The sequence below is a fragment of the Phymastichus coffea genome, unplaced genomic scaffold, assembly GCF_024137745.1.
Source record: "Phymastichus coffea isolate CEN01 unplaced genomic scaffold, Cenicafe_Pcof_1.1 PCOF00010, whole genome shotgun sequence".
Taxonomy (NCBI): Eukaryota; Metazoa; Arthropoda; class Insecta; order Hymenoptera; family Eulophidae; genus Phymastichus; species Phymastichus coffea.
In genome coordinates this window covers 1,375,995-1,398,466 of record NW_026706821.1, presented here as the reverse complement: position 1 = coordinate 1,398,466, position 22,472 = coordinate 1,375,995, and the positions used below count along the sequence as shown (strand labels likewise).

Sequence of the window (22,472 nt, the reverse complement as noted above, 5' to 3'; positions counted from 1 at the left end):
AAGAGGAGCTGCGACGTCGATCACAAGCCCCGGGGGAGACCATCATCGACTACCTCGATGCTTTCCGACATATCGCAAGCTTCTTTAAACATCCACTCTCCACTTCGACCCAGATCAAGATAGCCCAGCGTAACTTGCTACCAGCTTATAGGAGGTATATGGCTGATAAGTCCATACGACATTTCAGCGACCTAACCTACTATGGGCAAAAATGGGAGAACCTAGAGGAGATGGATGAACAATATCATCCTCCGTCGAATAAGACTCGTTTCCCAGCAGCGGCTCCGAAGACCAGCAAAAGAATGGCCAAGATTTCTTCGATAAATTCAGATAAGGCAGAACCGGACCGGAGCCAGGAGACTTTACCGGACCTGACACCGAAGCCAGACAGGAAGCCAAAGACCAAGGAACCCGTGAAGGTCAAAACGACCATGGTACCCAAGGAACCTCCTGATGCACCGATGTTAGCCCAGGTCATGTCGTCGATGAACCCGCACCAGTATTTGGGGCTACCACCGACACCCCCGACCGTCACCGTTCCACCTGCGAACGGCCCGACGAACTCGAATCCCCCGCAGCTAGATCCAGGGTATGAATCTCGATGACTACGACCCTCGATTCTCCCCCTACGACCGCCTGTTAGCCCTCAGCCGCCCCAGCCAGACCGTCAGCCGTATAGGCCTGACCAATGTAGAGCGTGCCCGGATGACCACGATTATCGAAAATGCCCGAGACGGAAATGCTACTTTTGCTACGAGCCTGGACATATGGCAGGACAATGTCCAAAAAGAGCTGCACTATTTCCAAGAGAAAGACCGCGAGAAGCACGAGGAATGTTCTGCCAAGTATGCAAGTTACCAGGAGCCCCCTTTGACTTCTGCAAAAACTGCAGTAATCGTCGTACAGAGCTTCTGGGAAACGAGGCTTCGGGGGAGCAGGCGAGCCCGCTACTTCCCCGAGTCATCGACAATCTGCGATAAAGGGCTTCGAGACGGACGCACAATGGAGAGAAGAGGATGAGAAAATAGAGAGTTGGCGCACTGGACGAGGAAAAGCGACTACGGAGCTGGGGCCTATGGACAAGGACGTAGTCGAAACGCCTTACTTGACCCTGCAGACGAGCTCTGAGGAGTCAGACATGCCCATCGACCGACCTCTCTGGACGGATGACGAGCCTCTAAGCAAATTACTGCGGACGCTCGAGACACCGGACACCCTCATCCTGCAACTTCCGACCAAGTGCATCCCGACCGACTCAAGGGTGGAGAACGCAACGTACCCGCCCCTGAGTAAGAGGAAACTGGAAAACCTGGACTCTGCTGACCGGGCCGTGGAAAGATCGAACCCTAAGCCCAGCAACGACCAGATTTCCGGCGACCGACCCGTAAGAGAGCGAGCAAGCAATGCGAATAAGTACCCCTGGGAGTCAGGCCAGATGGATGTAGGCCCCAGGGGGAAGTGCGATGATGAATACCCCTGGGAGTCAGGCCAGATGGATGTAGGCCCCAGGGGGAAGTGTGATGAAGAAAACTCCTGTGGGTCAGGCCAGACTAGTGTAGGCCCCAGGAGAGAGATGCGGAAGAGAGAAGAATCACCCGACTCTGAGGACAGCAAAAATAACTCAGAGTCGGAACCGATGAGCGAAGCTAACAAGTACCCCTGGGTGTCAGGCCAGATAGATGTAGGCCCCAGGGGGAAATGCGACAGAGAAGACTAATGTGGGTCAGGCCAGATTAGAGTAGGCCCCAGGAAAGCGATGCAGAAGCGAGAAGATTCCCCCGACTCTGAGGACAGCACAAATAACTCAGAGCCGGGGATGATGAGCAACGTAGGCAAGTACCCCTGGGAGTCAGGCCAGACTAGTGTAGGCCCCAGGGGGAAATACAGTGAAGCAAATTCCTGGGAGTCAGGCCAGATGGATGCAGACCCCAGGAATACGAAGCAGCAGGAAGCAATGACCGTTGGCCCTGAGGAGAGCTTTGATAACTCAGGGAGACGGACGCCGAAAGGACCGATAGGACCTTGGGAGCCAGGGGGGATGAACACTGGCACCAAGGTAAAGACGGTGACCTTCGCTGACTCCGAGGACAGCAAAAATAACTCGGAGTCAAATGCGAACCCGCAAAGGGAGGAGGACACCCAGCTATGCGGGCCGGCCGACTGCTCAGGAACGACTACGTCATTCGACGCCGGATTAACCGATCGACCAGACGCGTCCGAAACTGACCAGTATGGGGCTACAAATACGCCAGGGACCCTCTCGGTTAAAAGCGCACACTGCGACAACCGTCTGTTTATTCCTATCGCTATCGGTAAGGTAGTATACGACGCCCTGATAGACTCAGGCGCGTCAGTATCTATCATCGGACCCTCGATCACAGCCCGGTACCGAGACCGACTTATACCGCGTTTCAGTGAGGTACAAGGAGTGACCGGGGTCATTGAGCGAACTGAAGGAGAATTGCCACTCCAAGTGAGCTGCGATGGGCATACGGCCAGGTTCAACTTCAAAGCTATGACTAACCTGACCGGACCACCCATCATCCTTGGACTAGATTTCTTGACCGAATGGGACATGGTGTTGCTATTCAAGGACAAGAAATGGAGAGTACGTGGGGGGCGATGGCACTACTTGAGGCCTCGCAAACCCCACGATATTGTAACCTTCTCTGCGGAATGTGCGGGGTTGATCGAAATGACGACCGCCCAGGCCGCAAAGCTGAATGAAGTAATAGAAAGGCTGCCACCGCCTGAGACAGACGAGCTAGGACGTACACCCGTAGTAAAACATCTGATTGACATAGGAGATTCTAAACCGGTAAGACAAGGGCTGCGTAGGATGTCACCAGCGATGCAGAAGATTGTCCGAGAAGAGATTAAGAGAATGTATGATTTAGGCATTATAAGGCCATCCAAAAGTGCCTGGAGAAGCGCATCTGTAATGATCCGCAAGCCTGACGGGACCTGGAGGTTCTGTATTGACTACAGAGACCTGAACAAGGTGACCCGCAAGGACGCATACCCACTGCCAAATATGGACTCGATATTAGACCGACTTAGGCATGTAAGATACATCAGCAAGATAGACCTACGATAAGCATATTTCCAGATTGCATTAGAAGAAGATAGTTGCCAATACACAGCATTTGCGAGCCCTGGTGAAGGGTTGTGGGAATTTGTTGTAATGCCCTTCGGACTAGTAAACGCACCAGCCACGTTTCAACGATTGGCTGATGCCCTGTTCGGACCAGACTGGGAACCATATGTTTTCCCGTACCTGGATGATATCATAATAGCAACAGAGAGCTTTGACGACCATCTACATTTCTTAGAACTAGTTCTCAGACGACTCAATGATGCTGGCCTACAGATCAACGCTAAGAAATGTGAATTTGGATGCTCTCGCCTCAATTACCTGGGACTCCTACTGGACCACGACGGCCTCTGACCAGATCCAGACCGTACTAGACCAGTACTGGAATTCCCAGTACCTCGCACCGTCATGCAGTTGAAGAGCTTCTTAGGGATGGTGGAATGGTATTCCCGATTTATCAAAAATTGTTCCGAAATTAAAGTCCCGCTACAGAAACTAACAAAGAAGAACCAAGTGTATACTTGGGGACCGGAACAGCAACTGGCCTTTGAAACCTTAAAACAAGCCTTAACGCAAGCTCCGGTATTAGCCCGTCTCGACTTCAGTCGACCTTTCACCGTCCAGACCGACGCGAGTGATTTCGCCATCGGAGGGGTACTGAGTCAAGAATTCGACGACGGCGAACATCCCATAGTATACATCGGCAGATCCCTGACAGGACCGGAGCGTAATTATTCGGTAACGGAAAAGGAGTGCTTGGCAGTGATATACGCGATAAATAAGCTGAGGCCATATCTAGAAGGCTATGAATTCACCGTAGTGACCGACCACAGTGCCTTGACCTGGCTCTTTAACAACAAAGAACCAAAAGGTCGCCTAGGCCGTTGGATCCTGGAACTACAACAATGGCCAATCACTGTGAAACACCGAAAAGGGAACCTACATAATCTGCCCGATGCCCTATCACGAATGTCGCCAGGACCCGATGCCGTATCAGCCTTCAAACTGATCAAAGACACCTGGTACCTGCGACGACGATGGGATGTTAATCAGAACCCAGCAAAATTCCCGGACTGGAAGATAGAGGACAACATGCTATACTATCACCGACTGGATGAGTCGACCGACCCGGTCACTGACGGAGAAACTAACTGGAAGCTTGTGGTACCGGACGAATATAGACAGCAAATAATGTATGACGCTCACTGCTTGACAACGACCGGCCACTTAGGGGTTGAAAAGACCTATCTAAGGATTGCTCACGACTACTACTGGAGGGGGATGTATTCAAGCGTATACAACTACGTGACCCGTTGCGAAAAGTGTCAAAAGTATAAAGCCAGCCAACTAGGACCTCAAGGCCTAATGGGCCGGCGGAATATCGACCGACCATGGGCCGTAGTGGCAGTTGACACCATGGAATTCCCCAGGAGCAAGACTCAGAATAAATACCTACTAGTGTTTCAAGACCTGTTCACTCGTTGGATAGAGCTGAAGCCGGTACGAACAGCCAACGGCAAGAATGTCGCCCGAGCCTTCGAAGAGTTGATTTTGCTTCGGTGGGAGACTCCGGATTACCTGTTAACTGACAACGGCAAGGAATATGCCAACAAATGCGTAGATACCATGCTACAGGAGTATGGTATCAAGCATGTCACCACCGTGCCGTACCATCCGCAAGCCAACCCAGTCGAAAGCTCGAACCGTACACTGAAGACCATGATAGCGACCTTTGTCGACAACAACCATAAGGATTGGGACCAACACCTAAACGAGCTCCGCTATGCGATGAATACGGCAGTACAGTCGACCACGCGAGCATCACCAGCCTTTTTAAATTTCGGACGGCAACCGAAGCCTCCCAAGAGCCTACGCCGGAAGGTGGAGTCCACCGAGATTAAAGTGGCATCAAACCCAAATGAATGGGCGAACCGACTGAAGAAACTGGACGACCTTCGCGAAACAATTCAAGATCGACTGGACCAAGCCCACAGCCAGATGGCCGACCGCTATAATAAAGGTCGGAAACCAACAAGATACAAAATAGGAGACCTGGTATGGAGAAAAGCTCATCACCTATCCAGTGCGACCAACTATTTCTCGGCAAAATTAGCCGGGAAATATGAGGGACCATTCCAGATAAAGGAACAGCTATCAGATAACGTGTACATTATCGAGAATACGTTCGGCAAAGAGACAGGAAAAGTTCACGTTACCCAGTTAAAACCTTATAAAGTATGAAAATCCGGTCAATATTAAGTTAGTTATCGAACGACCACCGCGTAACTAAGACCACAGAACCTAAACAAATAAGATCACGCCCCGAAAATCATGTTGAGTCGAGAACTAGAAAGGACAAGCCTCTCTAGTTTTACAAAAGGGGGGGGGAGATGTAGGTCGCGTAACAAACTAATTAACTAACCAGACTAACATCGCACGACTGGTGCTGGCTGATGACCTTCACTAACAGACCTCCCCCGAAAGTATATTGACCGAAAATTAAAACCTTTTCGATTTACAGACTCAACGATGCCTCCCAAGTTTGGGACACGCGCTCAACGGTCCCCACACCACCGACCGGACCTGGGATTCAGACCCACTGAGGACAGACCACCAAACCGACCCGAACTCGTCACCATCTCCTCGGATGAAGAAAGCGACCTGGAAACCAAGACCATTAACGACCAAAGAACAGCAGCACCGTCGCCCTCCTTCTCGATCTCCTCCTACATCATGGAGATCGAAGAGGAGATCTTGAGGGAAAAAGCCCGCCTTGAGGGAGACCAACCACCCTCAGAACTACAGGAACGGCTAACAGTGGCCGCTAAGAGGGTGGCAATCCTGGTCCCCCAAAAAGAACAGACCGGGGACGACCAGAAGATAATACACCTGGCCGGACTAATAGAACAGGGTGGGAAGCCCGCAGAAGATACTCAAGCAAACCCTAGAAGAGCAAGCAGGTCGTCCAGTTCGGGTGGATCTGGGTTAATTATCACGACCGATGAGACCCTGGACGAGATGGTAACGGCGGAGGAAGATACATTGGAACCAGCACCAAAGAACCGACCACATCCAGGATGGCTCACGGTACGAACCCCCCAGACGCCACCAATGGAGATTACGCTAGACCAGATAATGGTCCGAGAGGAGAACGGCCGCCGTAGGAGATACAACCCCAGACGGCATCTACAATACGAGGACCTGGAGAGTACGGTGAATCCAGAGCAGGTATCCGACGACGAGCCAGGACCTCCCGTCCGCCCCCAGCCTCCCCGTATTTGGACCAATAGGGAGAACCGACCGAGGGACACAGGAGCCGGATTCGGGAACCTTCGGCCTATTCCAACCGACCCTACAGTAGATCCACCTGGCCGCAGCTGTTTCAATTGCTGGTTGCCCGGGCACACTTTTCGAACGTGCCCGAGGCCAGCGGAAACATCGAAATACTGCGGCAACTGCGGCAGGAGGGGTACCAGCATCCAGGTTTGTCCCCGGTGCTCCACCGAATATTGGGACCGGCTGGAAAGGGCGAAAACTCCTAGTCCATCAATTAGGACAATACCGACCAACACGAGCCAAAACCACGACGCACCCCAAACGAGTTGGAGCTACCACCCTCCACACGAGGTGCAGGCACCCCCTCCGACCTACCAGGAGGTCATGATGTTAACAAGGGACCTACCTGGACCAGAAACGGGCGCCATCCCCCGGACACCCAGGGAAGGACGCCCCTACCACCGTCGTGACCACAGTAGGTCTAGGAGCCACCAAGAAGGAGAGGAAGAAATAAACGACCGCCTTCAGGAGCTGGAGCGGCTGAGGGAAACCGTCGAGTCCCTGGCAGCGGCGGAACGACGCCGACTCGAACGGACCAAGCACCGTTACCGACGGTCGAACAACAACGACTCAGACAGCCATTAAGATCAATAAATAACGAAACTGACCATGCAATAAGTCCAACTCATTTCACCTTACTCCGACACTCCCTAACCATCTTTTCAGGTCACTAAATCAGTAGCTGAGGACCAGGTATGAGCAGATCACCAGTAGACCCGCGATGACCGACGAATCACGGTGCATGTGTATGCACCGGATTAGTGGGGGGCTATGTGATGATGCGTCATCACACACAAATTATGCACTACCGGCACGATGCGGCAGAACAGCCACGACCGCATACACCCGCCCACGCACTCCCGGATCTCGCGAACTATGACCTCTGGAAGTCCCCCTGACCGATTCGCACGACCCTTACGCTCGCGTACAACCCCTCGCGCACTCACGACCCGATCCGACACTCCCCCGGGGAGCTAGAAGCCCCTTAAGTTTCCAGCCGCGATCAGCTGATCGCAAGCCCCCGTTAGTTAGGCAGGCCTAGCTAGACTAGAAGTAGGAGTGGCCGAGCGCGTGAGAGCGAGCGAGACCGCCGATGCTAGACCGATCGGAAGCGAGCGAGGGGAATCGGTAAGACCAACGAGCGGTAGCTAGAAGAGGATAGACAAGCGACGCTAGTTGACCGGCCAATCGTTATCAGCTTAGGGGTGGTCAGACTAATGAGTAAAAACCGACGCTATCTTCGCGACCAGTAGGCAAATTAGGCGCGAAGGACCGACCAATAAACAAATTGCGCGGGTAAAAAACATTAATATAGACGGCGCTGAGACCCGGCTTAGCAACAAGTTAGCCAATCAACAAATACGAAGGGGAAGTAAACTAGGAGAAGCGGCGCGTCGCCGAAAAACGGCGCGCCAGTAACCGTTAAGCCTCGACGGTGTAAACCCGCCGAGCCTCGCTGACGCGCAGTACTCATAGAATAAAGTGAAGAAGAAATAGACGTGAAAAGTGAGAATTAGAAAAGGAAATAGAAGTGAGAGGTGAGAATTAGAAGAAGAAATAGACGTGAACGGTGAGGATTAGAGAAGGAAATAGAAGTGAAAAGTGAGAGTTAGAAGAAGAAATAGAGGCGAAAGGTGAGAGACGTGAATACGAAAGAAGGGAGATAGTATTAGATTAGCAGCATAATAGAAATAACGGCGACGCAAACAGTCATAGTAGCGGCCGCTACAGCGGCCTTAACGGCCATAATCACAACAATAATTGACCGGAAATTTATCAGAAGTGAGTACCCCTTTATTACTGATTTTCTTGCATGACTAATAATCGCGAGTTTGCCGCGCGTTGTCGACCGCCGCGTTTCGGGAGTGCCGTACGACCTTCGCGCGTCCGACAGTAACATTCGTCCACTCATTGCTGACCTCCGAAAATCTTTATCGAGCCATCACATTATCATTGTCCGCAAGATAAAGTTGCCGCGTAATTACCGAACGGGAGTGCCGCATGACCTTCGCGCGCATTACGTCTCGTGATCGACCATGTTTGTCGTTGTCTCCGAGCTTTTTCTTTGTCAAGCCGTTCCTTTGTCCCGCATTTGAAATTGTCGCATGATCGCCAAATATCCGCGCGCGAGTATGCCGTACGACCTTCGCGCGTCCGACAGTAACATTCGTCCACTCATTGCTGACCTCCGAAAATCTTTATCGAGCCATCACATTATCATTGTCCGCAAGATAAAGTTGCCGCGTAATTACCGAACGGGAGTGCCGCATGACCTTCGCGCGCATTACGTCTCGTGATCGACCATGTTTGTCGTTGTCTCCGAGCTTTTTCTTTGTCAAGCCGTTCCTTTGTCCCGCATTTGAAATTGTCGCATGATCGCCAAATATCCGCGCGCGAGTATGCCGTATGACCTTCGCGCGCCCGTTGCCGTTGCTGCGCATGTTTTTGCCACCGACCTTCTGGGCATCGTCGCGAGTCGCCGTGTTGCTATCATCCGTGAAACAAGTTTTCCTTAGAGTGTGTGTCTACGAATTCTTTTCCGAATCGACCTAAACGGTATACGAGTCGTGTTAGTTCTTCGTTCGACCGGCAAAATTCGGATACATTGTCGCCTTTATTTTGTTCGCGATCGTCGCTACAAGTACCGTCAACACCGCGAACATTAGTTAACCTTCGCGTGACCGACCGAATTCCTGAGCGCATTTGTTTCGAACGAGCTGGAATTTTCGCCGCGAATAAATAAACCGACGTTGTATATCCGAATCGTATCCGAAGTCCGAAATATTCGACCGAATCATTGTCTGTCTAGGCCGACTTCGCGTCGTAGTGCGCCACTCGCGTCCCCCAGTAACCTAGACCAGGCTGACCATCGCTAGGGGTAGACCACTGGGGTTGACCTGGGAGTTTTTTTTGCGTAATAAATCTGAATTGCCTTTACATCCGACTTGTTATTGACTGTACCCACTTGATCGCCTCATCCCCCGTAGCTTTCGCGATCGGCTTGTGATCGGTAAGAGCGTGCGAGAATTCCCCGACTGCCCTGATTATCACCCAGCCGATAGCCGCCGTCGCAGCCACTACGCCACCAGTCCGGGGAAGGAGCTATCCCCCATGAACCACTAGCCCGTCAACCGGGGCGCCCCTGCGACGCCCCCCTCGATGTACCCGCTTCTGGGTTAATAGCTGCCATGCCCCGAATTTTCTAGCTAGCCGAACGAGCCGCAGCCGTGGGTGGCCTTGTAAACCACCCGTTGCCCCCCTTCTTTCCCCTTTCGCTCGATACGATCTAGATTCGAACGAATCGTCGCCTAGGACTTCGCGCTCCCGCTTCATTCTTCACAGGTGATAGCCGGCCACGCGCGCAAGAACATCAACGGCGACGAGGAGGGAGGCAACGGGGAAACCACCCGACCTCACAGCGAGCAGCAGGACCACCGAGCCGAGAACCAGCCAACGTTGCAGCGCTACCCGCTCTCCTAACGCGAGAGCGCGGTAGCTGGCGCCCAACAAATATCAAATAAAAGCTGCACACGTTGTCTCGGCTGACTGCGCGCCGCTGGCGACAGTGCGAGACCGGAAGAATACCCGTCTGTTATTTTTCCCCTCCCTCTCCCCCGTCGCAACAGAACCAAAAACATGATGCATTCTTCTCTGTTATCACTGATATTTTTAACAATAACTAATCCAGTTACAGCCATCATAGGATACGACTGCGAAGCAAGATCTCTTAATATAACCACTATATCTTTATTAAGCGTGGAAGAATGTGAAATGCCTTCTACAAAAATAAACGCAACAAGAAAGTACATTCAATTATTACAGTTAAATAACTATGAAACTGCTCAAGTGATTCAATGTGAAGTCCAAGTAGACCGAACTGTTTATTATTGTGGAATGCATTCACATAATTCCATAATAGAGAATGGCGCAATAGAATATTTAATGGATGTAAGCCAACAAACGTGTTATGATTTACACAAAAGCGGTACATTTTATTTTGACAATTCATATGTATTTCGAGATATTAAAGTTAATCAAACCACGGTTAGACCCGCTATACTTGCAGGAAGCGTAGATCATAATGGAGAATGTACCTATGGTAGTTATTCCGATGCTTATGGAAGCTGGAATTCCGTAGTTGTCCAAGCTAAAATAAAAGTAACTTTACAAGAATATACCGCTTCTGTCGATTTAGATAATAACCAAATAATATTACGTAGTGGCGTTAGATGTATTTTAGGTAGTGAACATTGTATAGATTCTGAAGGAGGATACACTTTTTGGGAAAGTGTACCTAAAGATGTATGCAAATTTAATCGGTATCAAATATTGTATGAAGGAACAGCTAATCAAATTGAAGGTGAAATAGAACAAACATTATACTCGTTAGTAACACAAGACATTGCTTTTGCGTTAATATCCAAATCTAAACGTAATCTATGTGGTTACGAAATTATAGTTACTGAACACCCAAAATTATTTGTTTATATTGTCGAAAATAATGCATTTTTTCTAAGTAAGAAAATATCAATGAACAACCTAGATATATTTGCGTATGTAAATTCTAAATTTGTATATGTAGAACGTCACATAAAAGTACAATTAAGTCGTATGTACAAGGATGTTGTCGTACATCGCTGTAAGCAAGAAAGAGAAATTATGAAAAATTCACTTGCAATTGCTAGTCAATCTCCCGATCAGTTTGCCTATAATCTCATGAAAGGACCCGGATACATGGCTGTGACAGCAGGAGAGGTAGTACACATCGTTAAGTGTATACCCGTTGATGTGAAGGTATCGCAAGGAGACGAATGTTATGCTGAACTAAAAGTAATCCATAACAACCATACCAAATTTTTATCTCCAAAAACACATATTTTGAAGGCTTATGGGACAGTAGTTGATTGTAATGCTCTCCTACCCACATTTTTTTACTTTAATGATGACTGGTATAAGTTTTTACCAAGAGCAGTAGAAGCAAAAACTCCCACCACTCTTAAGCCTTTTTCTGGATTAACCTGGAAGTACCAGAATATTCCCTCACTAGCCACCAGCGGAATATATACAGAAAAGGATCTACAAGATTTAATGAACAGAATCCTGTTTCCCTTGGAGCAACCTGCAGTAATAAATGATGTAACCAGAGAAATTCGTGGACACACCATAAGAGACAGTAACGGAATAATTAGAAGGTTAATGAATGAGAATGTAATGGAGCAGTTAATAGTCAATACCTGGAACAAAATGTTGATGAAATTTATGACCTTTGGTACTTTCAGTGCCGGTATACTTGCAATTATACTAATTGTCCAAACTACAAAAAAATTAATAGAAGTCCTCATCAATGGAATAACTCTACATAGCATTTATGGATGGTCTTTTCATTTGATTGGGGCCATATGGAACAGTTTAACTACGTTTCTGATACATTTAGCACCAAAACCCACAGAAGCGAAAAGCGATGTAGAATCACCAGCAAATATTGCCACCGCTCCTGGACAGGAGTTATATCCGACTCTACATACAACAGAAAATGAAATAACACAACACAACCAAAGTAATTCGATTCCAGCATCACAATCTCAAGCAGTTAAACCATCGTTTGGGTTCCTCCCATGTTAGGGTAAGATCTTCGAGATTAATAAAATAATAAAAAAAATGATAAAACCTTGATTACAGCATGATACGACAAGATCTTTATAATTAGAATAAAAATTTCGATTGCTCTTCCTCGTTGCACTCCTCTAGCAATCGTTTAAGTGTGGGGGTGTGACGGCTAGCCGTAACTTAGTTTTTTTTTATTTTAATTATTAAATATGACGAACGGAGTGGGAACCTTCCTGATTTCCCACGATGAAAACGCATTCGAAATATAAACTTTGATAATGGCCCGAGCCTGCGTACTCAAGCTTACAATCAACGCCTATCCTGCTTTGTCCCACACGTATGTGTTGACAGGGGCCTACGATCATCGCGTATACATCGTGAAGTGTTATCACGCTGATAATGGAAGGGAACCATAAAAATGCAATCTATCTTTTTTTTTCCCACCGATTTTTAAGAAAATATCCGTAATATTAAATAGATTTTCATCAATTTTGTAAGCCATTATAATGCGCACCTTTTTGTCACCGAATAACCAATAAATAGAACAATAATGTATTTTATAATAAATCGTAAAAGGTTTGAATTTTTCTGAATGTTCATAATAGTCACTATGTATCGTCATAATTAATTAAGTTTAGTACAATTATGTATAAGTAATTATAAGCTATAGCGTTACTCTTGCTCTTAAAAGTGGCACTCCGAGAGCCATCTCTGGAGAAAAGGGCCCAAGTTAAAAAGGGACCGCTCTTTCTCTCTCTGAAAATTCACGCCCACAGACCAATAAAGAATTCTGGATATGATTAGAAAATTTCCCACCAATACAAAATTTAGCCGTTATCACTTCATGGGCCTGAGGAGAGGGATTTCCACCCAACCACCCACGGCTTATAAAAAGCTCTGTACAAGGCTGGAGAGTAAGTTAAGTTCAGATAGAGTAAGTGCGGAGTGAGCACCAGGAAGTCCCTAATAAGAAGTTTTTACCAGTGAGTGAGTCCCGGAGGAAGCATCAAAGAAGAAAAATCACCCAAGTATATTCAGAGCATATAGAGAGAGAAAGAGGCCAAAGGGCAGAGAGAGAACGCAACTTTAATAATAACTAAATTGATAAAATGAAAGTAAGTAAAATCTTAAACCTGGCTATCCTTTTCTTTCTTTAAGTAATCCGCCTTTCTTTTGGAAATTCATTAAGCGTGAGTCTGGTGAATTTCCATTAAAGTCCCTTAAGAACACATTAAGCGCGAGTCTGGTGTGTTCGTAATAACATTTGGTTATTACATTCCGCGTTAGCATACAGTTTTCTCAACGCAACAATATTGCTCGTCCCGGCTTATGTGTTACACGATAGCCAAATCAGAGCAACCCTGAGTTTACGCTTGCTCCAAGCGTACCTGAGAGTGACCCCGACGTCACATGGGAAAATTTAAAAACAGACATAGAACAAAGAATAAAAAATTGCGAAGACTGCCAGAGAAATAAATTAAAAAGAGGAAAGACAAGACAACCAATGGTTATAACGGAAACACCGTTTAAAACTTTCGACAAAATTGCTATGGATATAGTAGGTCCACTAAATATTACCAAAAATCAAAATAAATACATCCTTTCCATTCAAGATTTATTATCAAAATTTCTAATAGTGATACCTCTACCCGATCAAACTGCCGAATCAATCGCCGACGCGTTCATAAAAAGATTTATATGCGTTTTCAGTTCACCAAAAATCGTGCTCACAGATAGAGGGGCAAACTTTACAAGCAAACTCTTGAAATGCATAGCGCGCAGATTTAAATTCACGAAAATAGAAACAACAGCCTTTTCGCCACAATCAAACGGTTCATTAGAAAGAGCCCATCACCCATTGTGCGAATACTTAAAAAATTTTTCAACCAAAAAAATCGAATGGGACGAATTACTAGAACTAGCACAATTCCATTATAACACAAGCGTACACAGCGCCCACAGATTCACACCACATGAACTAGTTTTTGCTTATCCACCACGATTACCTTCAAGCGAAGCTTTAAAAGGTTCAGAACAATTACCCACTTTCAATAATTACCTGTCACATTTAATCACAAATATGAAAGATATTGCAAATTTTGCAAGAGAAAACCTAATAATTACTAAAGAAAGATCAAAAAAGTATTACGATCGCTTCATAAACCCAACAGATTTCAAAATTGGAGACCAAGTCTGGCTCATAAAAGAACCTAAACCAGGCAAACTCGAAAAGAACCAAAACCTGGGACCATTTGAAATCTTAAAGGTTACAGACAAAAATAATGTCATCATAAATAAAGGTGGAAAAGCAAATACAGTCCATGCAAATAATTTAATTATGCATAAAAAGAAAATCTAACAATAATTTATGTTTTAGGACCATTCCAAAATGTATCAACAATTCTTAATACTAATTACAATTATCAAAACAACATCAGCCATCATCGGATATGACTGCGGGACAACAACGCCAAACATCACGACGTACTCCCTAATAGACACGGGAGAATGCGACTTTCACAACATTCCTGTAAATAAATCGAATGTATATATAGAATTAATACAAGCCGCTGAATTCCGCGAAATTTCCGTATTACAATGTAAAATAGAAATACATAGAACTGTCTCCACATGCGGAATATTCGGGCACTTAATACCCACCCCAACTGGAGAACAGGAATACATTTACGAAATAAGTCATGAACAATGTAAATTTACCCATGAAACGGGAACTTTCGTATATGACAATATTCATAAAATTGTTGACCTAAAAATAAACGCAACCACTTCAAAAAGTATTGATTTCGCGGGTAGCGCAGAAGGAAACTCCTGCTACGGAGCAGCCTACGCTGATAGCTTCGGATCATGGAATAAGGTATTTGTTCATGGCTTTATCAAAATAACACTAATACAAAGTAGAGCTAAAAAACATTGCAGTCAGCACCTGGAATATGATCATAAACAAAATGATCACTTGCGGATCAATCTCTTCAGTTATAATTATGATATTGATCTTAATAAACACAATAAAATTAATAATAGATACAATAATTAGAGGATATACACTACACGCAATCTACGGCTGGTCGCTCCACCTACTCGGAGCCATCTTCAGCTCTATTACACACCTCCTCATCAAATTTGAGAAACCAAGCGAAGACAGAACAGACAACGACAAAGAAAAACACATGGAACTGCAAGAAATCAAGATTATCCCTACAATACCTATCTCGACACCTAGACACACAACGCCACCTCCTCTACCAAACAGACCACCTTTTACCCTCAATAATCAAACCACTCTTTCAACTAAAAATAAACATTTGTTTTCACTAGAGTTAAACTAATACAAACATGACACTCCTCAAATGTAGCCTAATTTTAAACGGGTAGGGAAGCGAAATATTCGCTATAGGTCTAAGACAATGAAAAAAAATTCAAATTCAATTTTTATATTTATAAAACACAAACAATCTTTTTATATTTAATGAGTACAAATTGTAAAAAGCAAGAAAAATGGGAATAATAACTTGTCATACATACTAGATACAGTTACAATCATACCGATGTGATATACTTGGCCCGATAAAAACCTTATAATCATCGTCGAATACTTCCATATAAACTCTACGAAACCCGTTACAATATACACGCAATTCATAAAAAAACATATCACGAAGACCCCAAGTGTCCTCGTCCAGTCCATACTCCCCAAGGTAGTAGTAAGTACGTGTCAGCCGGTCACATTGCCTTAGAGCCCGGATAACAGTCCAATCCTGAAACTAACAACAAAAAAACAAAATAAAACCAACAATCAAGCAAGAATCGGAAAACGGAAACACCTCCCTCTATCCTACGATAGTTCCTCGTTCCAGATTTCGGCGCAACGGGCATAGGCAGGCTCTCCCTCCTGGCACGCCTGACAGCACGAGTATACTTCCAGTCTTTAAACTAAAGGAAAGAAAAACCAAAATTATATATACATTATAGACACCTATATACAGCATTTACATATACATATACATATTGTAAATAAGCAAAATACTTACGCAAACCATCGAACAACGTTTTCTCGGGAAACCGTACATGTTAAATTCTATATTCTCGTCACAAGCGCAGAGAACACTTTGTAAACTATCGAAGCGACGCAGCCTTTATATATCAAATAATTTGTACACCTCGCAGAAAAATGGTCCCACCGACGCAATCAAATTCCAAAACTTCCGAAACTCGGAATTGCACATAATAAAATAATCTTTTCCACCGAAAACCAACCATTGCAATCAATACATATTAATTGCAATATCTTATGCCCCGAGGTGTTACGTCTCAAGATGTATCTTTATTCATTTACACTCTTTAAAACGTGCAATTCCGAATTTCGTAAAATCAAAACTATGTACACGTCCACCAGAAAACTATACGGCAGCAAAACATAAAGACCATACTCAGCATTACACAACGCACATTGAACTCGAAAGGAAAATTACCCAACTACACAGAAACATTAACGATTAATTAAGCACAAATCTATGTATATAAAACGAACCACCTGTAAAGAGTCAGTCATTATTGTTACTCCGTACACGTCAGTTCGACAATTGACGAATAAACTTTACGTATCGACGCTACAGCCACGTGCCAGCCTGTTCGATAATTTGGCTAACTATTCAATTACTACTTGTCAAACTATACTATTTGATCTTAATAAATACGCGATCCATTAAAACGAGAACGTGTAACTTCATTATTCAACCTAACCAAATACCGAGATCTACAATACTGAAAGTACTCCAGAGACTGTAAGTAGAACAAAATAATAAACCACATTCATTTCTATCCATATATCATATATTACTCATTACTTGTGAGCCTCAACCAGCCACTTGTATCATATTGGTACGTTTCGCACATTCGCTATTCGTAGTTTATGCACGAGACGTAACAGTATCACTCGAAGAAAGATTTAACTCTGTAACACTGGAAACAAATAAAATCAAACTCGAGTCCGGAACTTCTTGTCAATTTACTGAAGTACGTTGCATTTATAGCATATTCGGATACGCATTCTGAGACAGAACCGAGTCTCAGGCATGCCAAGCCAGCAAGTATACTAATCTATATTCAGGACCCGTCACTAAAGTAACGGAGATCGACAATGAACGAAGACCACTTATGTATTAGATTCTGAGGATATATCTTTTGCTTTCAAAGACCTCGGTAGAATGATACAGTGCGGTTTTGAAATTATTAAAACAGAACACCCGAGATTATTCATATTAGAAAATAGGCTCGGTGAACATTTCATTTCTAACAAAGTTAAAAATATGCACGATCTGGATCTTTTCACTTATGTAAATTCAAAAATATTATTTGTTGAAAAACATATCAAAAATCATTTGCTAAAATTATACCGGGACGTACTACTACAGCAATGCGAATTAGAAAGAAATGTTATTACGAATGCATTAAATATTGCCACTTTATCACCGGACCTTTTAGCATATTATTTAATGAGAGAACCCGGATACATGGCCATGATGGCGGGTGAAGTAGTACACATTATCAAGTGCGTACCTACAGAAGTCAAAGCTAGAAAGGCCGAAACGTGCTACCAAGAATTACCGGTCACGTGCGGTGAGACTTCGATGTTTATCACACCTCGTACGCATATAATAAAACAATACGGAACCAAAACTGCTTGCGATACTAAAATGTCGGTAATGTATAAGTTCGGTGACTCATTGGTAAAAGTTATTCCGGATGTCATTAGTCAAGAAACCCCGCACAAAACCAAACCTCAGGCCAAGCAAAATTTGGAATATAATAGCCCCATAAACACGGCGACAAGCGTAATTTACACATGTAACGACATCAAACACCTTCGTAAGTTTATAATGTTACCTACAGAACGGAACGCGGTCCTTAATCTAATCGCGCTCGGCTTCGCTGGAAAATCCAATCTAGCCCCGGGAATATCCATATCTAAACTACTCGACGAAGATACCCTCAATCGTATTATGAATTGATACCATTATACATAGTTATGCCCTTCATTCCCTCTATGGCTTTAGCATACACCTACTTGGCACATTCTGGAATTCTTTGATTAACTTGCTACTTTACCTAGCTAGGAAACCTGAAAGAGAAACAAACCCAGACAAGCTAAACAAGGAAGCCCCGCCGGCAATACAGCCCGAAGAGCGAACTACTATCTTTAAAATCGAACGTGACGATCAATTGACCCAGAAACCAAGCTACACACAGAGACAGATATATCCAGTATTATCAGAACCAGAAATTCCACCATTAATCAACAAAATATAAAGGTCAACAAGAGCTATATGTCTGAAAACATGGATCACAGAGCCAAAAGAAAATTATTCGAAGACTTAATAATAGAAAAAAAGAGATTAAGTATATCAACACAAATGCAAGAAGAAACCGCAATGGAATTCGGACACAGAATAAATACATATTTACAAAAATACATTGTCATGGGAAAGGCCGCGCAAATGTTTTTAATCGAAGTTACAGAAGACGAAACTCAGAGAGAAAAATTAGCTATTTATATTTTTATTAAGGGCCTCAAACATGAAATCAGACGTTACGTTTGCCCTTTTACTTTTTACAACAAATTACAAGACGCACGCTTACACGCCGTACAAATAGAAAAAAATCTAATAGACATCAATCGCATCAAAAGAAATTCAATCCGCCCCATATCAGAGTCTTTTAGAAAATAACAACACTGAACATTACACAAAAAAACAACTGTTTTTGCATTATTTTCTTTTTTAAGATACTGACAAGTAACTACAAGACATTGCAGTAGCCACCAGCTGCTAAACACCGAAAGACCTCACCCGTTACCAATTTCCTTCCGTAAAATCCCACAAAAATGTACAAAAATAACACTAATGAACAATCCCCCCCCAACAAAGTACCTCATACTGAAAACACATTGCATAACAAATCAAATTTAATGGAAGCAGAAGTTACTTGTTATGTGAATAGTAACTTTTCACCTACTTGCACAAGTTGTCATTACACCCTACCCATACAACAACAATTATCATATAACCTTGTCTATGTCAAAATCATCGGCCCTCACAGACCACCATACGCCATACGATGCATTAAATGCACAGACTGCATACATCATGTCGTTCTACACTATCCCAACCTCGAGTTACCTACAGACTCAATTCCTAAAACACCCGGCATTAACAGCCTTTTACCTTTCCGAACAAAAAACATCCGCTCTTTAAAACAATTTCATGAACACTACTCTAACTGCTTACACATAGCCATGAAATATAGCATAGATAAGAGATATCCTTGAGAAACACACTGACCAAAACACCCCTACACAAACACATTACACCGCTAGTCATCATCGCGACATCCAAGACAAAAATACCATACTCAGCGAGCTACTCAAACCCAGTACCACTTACCCTTCTGACTCGTCCCCACGAGTAGCACCGCTCCTGCTCCGTAGAAAATATAACACCTCCCCAACCACACTAATAAACATCTTTGACCAAATAGACAATTGGGAATGGATGGAGTTTTTTAACAAAATCGCTGTCAACGCTAGACAAAAACATTAAAAGAAAAAAAAAAAAAATAAAAAACTCTTCCAGCTAACACCAGCAAAATGCCCCTACCCAGAGTACTTTTCATCAGTCTACTAACTACCGTCCTTGCAACACAATCGAGATAAACGATTTCATCAAAAGTTCTATATACACAGCCTACGAAGAAACAAAAAAACTCCAACACATCAACGAAGCAGTCAGCACCTCTCTCAACGCGTACGCTTTTGACACACCCAACGGGGGGCGGGATGCCCTAGCATCGCCAGACAGTCTCCTACTCGAACATGCCGATAAGGCCCTTGAAGATGTTTTGTATATGTGCGAGAGTAATTTGACCGAACAAATGGGCGACTTATTTTATATTACCGAAAATAATTTACAATCTGAAACAAATCTTTTGCTTTTAGAAAATCTCGCGCAGATTTCATTACTAGCGCAATGAGCCCAGTATATAATTCTACACACATTAGCAGTATTTTAGCCGAAATTAACGACATTTTACATAAGTTTACTTACATATCAACCGAAGTACGTCAACTCTTGCAAAACAAACACTTTTCTTTCAATCCGCAATTTTTACTAAACGCGATAAAAACTATCAAGGCATTTACTAATTCAAAGTTGCCAGTACATATGTCAAAAATCAATATCATAACACTACAACAAATTGCAGAAGTTAACGTAGTCTACTTTCGTAAGAACATCATCGTCGAAGTAATTTTTCCCCTTGTCGCAAGCAACAGTATACAGAGTTTCAAATTATATTTACTACCAGTATTTCAGTATCTTAACAAAACTAACCAAATCGCTAAGTTCATTAGACCACAAAGTGATTACCTGACTGTGACAGAGGGAGAAACTACCTATGCCTTTGTAAGCAAGAATTTAATTGATAACGAATGTAAACGTATTTTTTCCTTCTATCTGTGCCCGCGCCCGACTATACGCAAGCCAAACAATAATTCCTGCGAGTTTAATCTGTTAACATCACAGGAAGAGTCAAATCTTGTATTTTGCCAACTTGAAATTAGCTCCGAAACTGACTACTATCTTATACTGACGTTACAAAATAATGTTTTGCTATACTCAGTGACTCTCAATACTTCCTTTGATATTAATTGTAACGGCGTATTACAACCCTTTCCTTTGAATGGTACGGGATTAATACAGATTCCCCAGCTGTGCGAACTTAGAATAAACCACCATATTTATTTAGGAGCTAATAAAAAAAACTAAAGGCGGAAAATTTTGTTATTCCGAAAATCTCTCTGATAACTACAAACAAAATAGTAATGAAAAGCCCACACACAAATAATAATCAGAACAGATACTAGCACTCGGACCGAGCGAAATTATTGCACGCATATTTAGCGTTAGGTGTAACCATTGTAATCGTTATCGCATCCATAATCGCAGTAATTTGCATACTCTGCGCATATAGAGTGTGCAGTAACAAAGACCGCGGGTTCGAAAATATACCAATGCAAGAACTGAATCCACCCTTAACTCCTGAAAAAAGAATGATCTGCAAATCTGCACAGACATTACTTGACGGAAAATATTTTAGGCTACCAATCAACTATGACACTCCTCACTCCCCACCCGTGGCCGTGCAAGTGGTCCCACTCCAAAAATCCGAAACAACAGACACTCCTCCAACTCTTCCCACTTTCTAAAATAAAAACGGTATAAAAACACTAACATACCCCCCTGTCATATCAGACACTCCATAAAACCAGCACGATGAAACGCATGGCAACTACCACACTCGGCCCGCCACGCAAGAAGGCCAATCGATCCTGGACGACGGAACAGATATTGAACAACCGGACGTTGGCAGCAACAATGTTACGACTATTTACAAGATGGGAGAACCGGGAGGCCCAGACGAGCATGCAGCATCCCGAGCTGCCGCTATTGGACGACGATGGAGGCTTGAACCACCACGAGCTGACGCAGTATATTTTGCAGGAGGCTCACCACAGACACCTGCACTTAAGATTCCTCTTCGAGGAAACCTACGGAGGAGAGGGGTTCGGACGAGCCCCTTTCAATCCATGCCGTGTGTGCGGGCAAGATACCGCACATTGGCAGGGATGTTTCTTCTGCCGAGCACGCGTCGCAGCCGTTTCAAAGGACCAGCAACTAGGCATGGAGGCCGAATGTATCCGCCCGGAGCATTTTATGCTCAGTAACGCCCCTTGTGCCAGATGTATCGGCAAGGAGTTTTTACGTAGGTTCAAGAGGAGTTTGCAGGTTCATCATTTGGAGTTGCTGTAATCCTATCCCAAGTCCTTCCTATTCTTAGAATAATTAAATAATAATAATAACAAAAAAAACACAAAAATATATAATAAGATATAAAAATATATATATATATAACAAAACACAAAAAAATACAAATATGTATGTAGAATGAAAAGACACAAAAAAAAGATAACAAAAAATGTATACTCATACAAAATAGTTGCAGTAGCGCTCGGAGAGCGCTAGTCCCTTGCTTTATCAGCAAAGGACTCCGAGGGGTGGGCATGTAACGTCAGTACCAAAGAATAAATACGTGACGAATAATGATAAGTAAATAACAGGTTGTGGTAATTAACCGAGATTCGGTAATTTAACTTCCTATTGTATCAACCCTCCCGGGAACATTTGTAAATCTATCTAGCGGGATAGATTAGTCTAAGCACGTCTCCATAATATTTCCGCGAATATTACTCACCGCATATTAACTCGGCAAAAACACAGGAAGGGACACATCAGCCTACGGCATAAAAAGGCTTGATCGAAATCCGCAATACACAGTTGACAGTTCAGCAGTTTGACAGTTC

At 44.1% G+C, this 22,472-nt stretch overlaps 1 protein-coding gene across 1 annotated transcript; it reads left to right on the top strand.

The window, feature by feature from the left end:
• The first annotated feature begins 1,756 nt into the window (after positions 1-1,756).
• Positions 1,757-3,448, top strand: LOC131671800 (uncharacterized). Its single transcript, XM_058948529.1, has 2 exons — positions 1,757-3,064; positions 3,110-3,448. The coding sequence occupies exons 1-2, from the start codon at positions 1,757-1,759 to the stop codon at positions 3,446-3,448; spliced, it is 1,647 nt and encodes a 548-aa protein (XP_058804512.1).
• Positions 3,449-22,472: the final 19,024 nt, after the last annotated feature.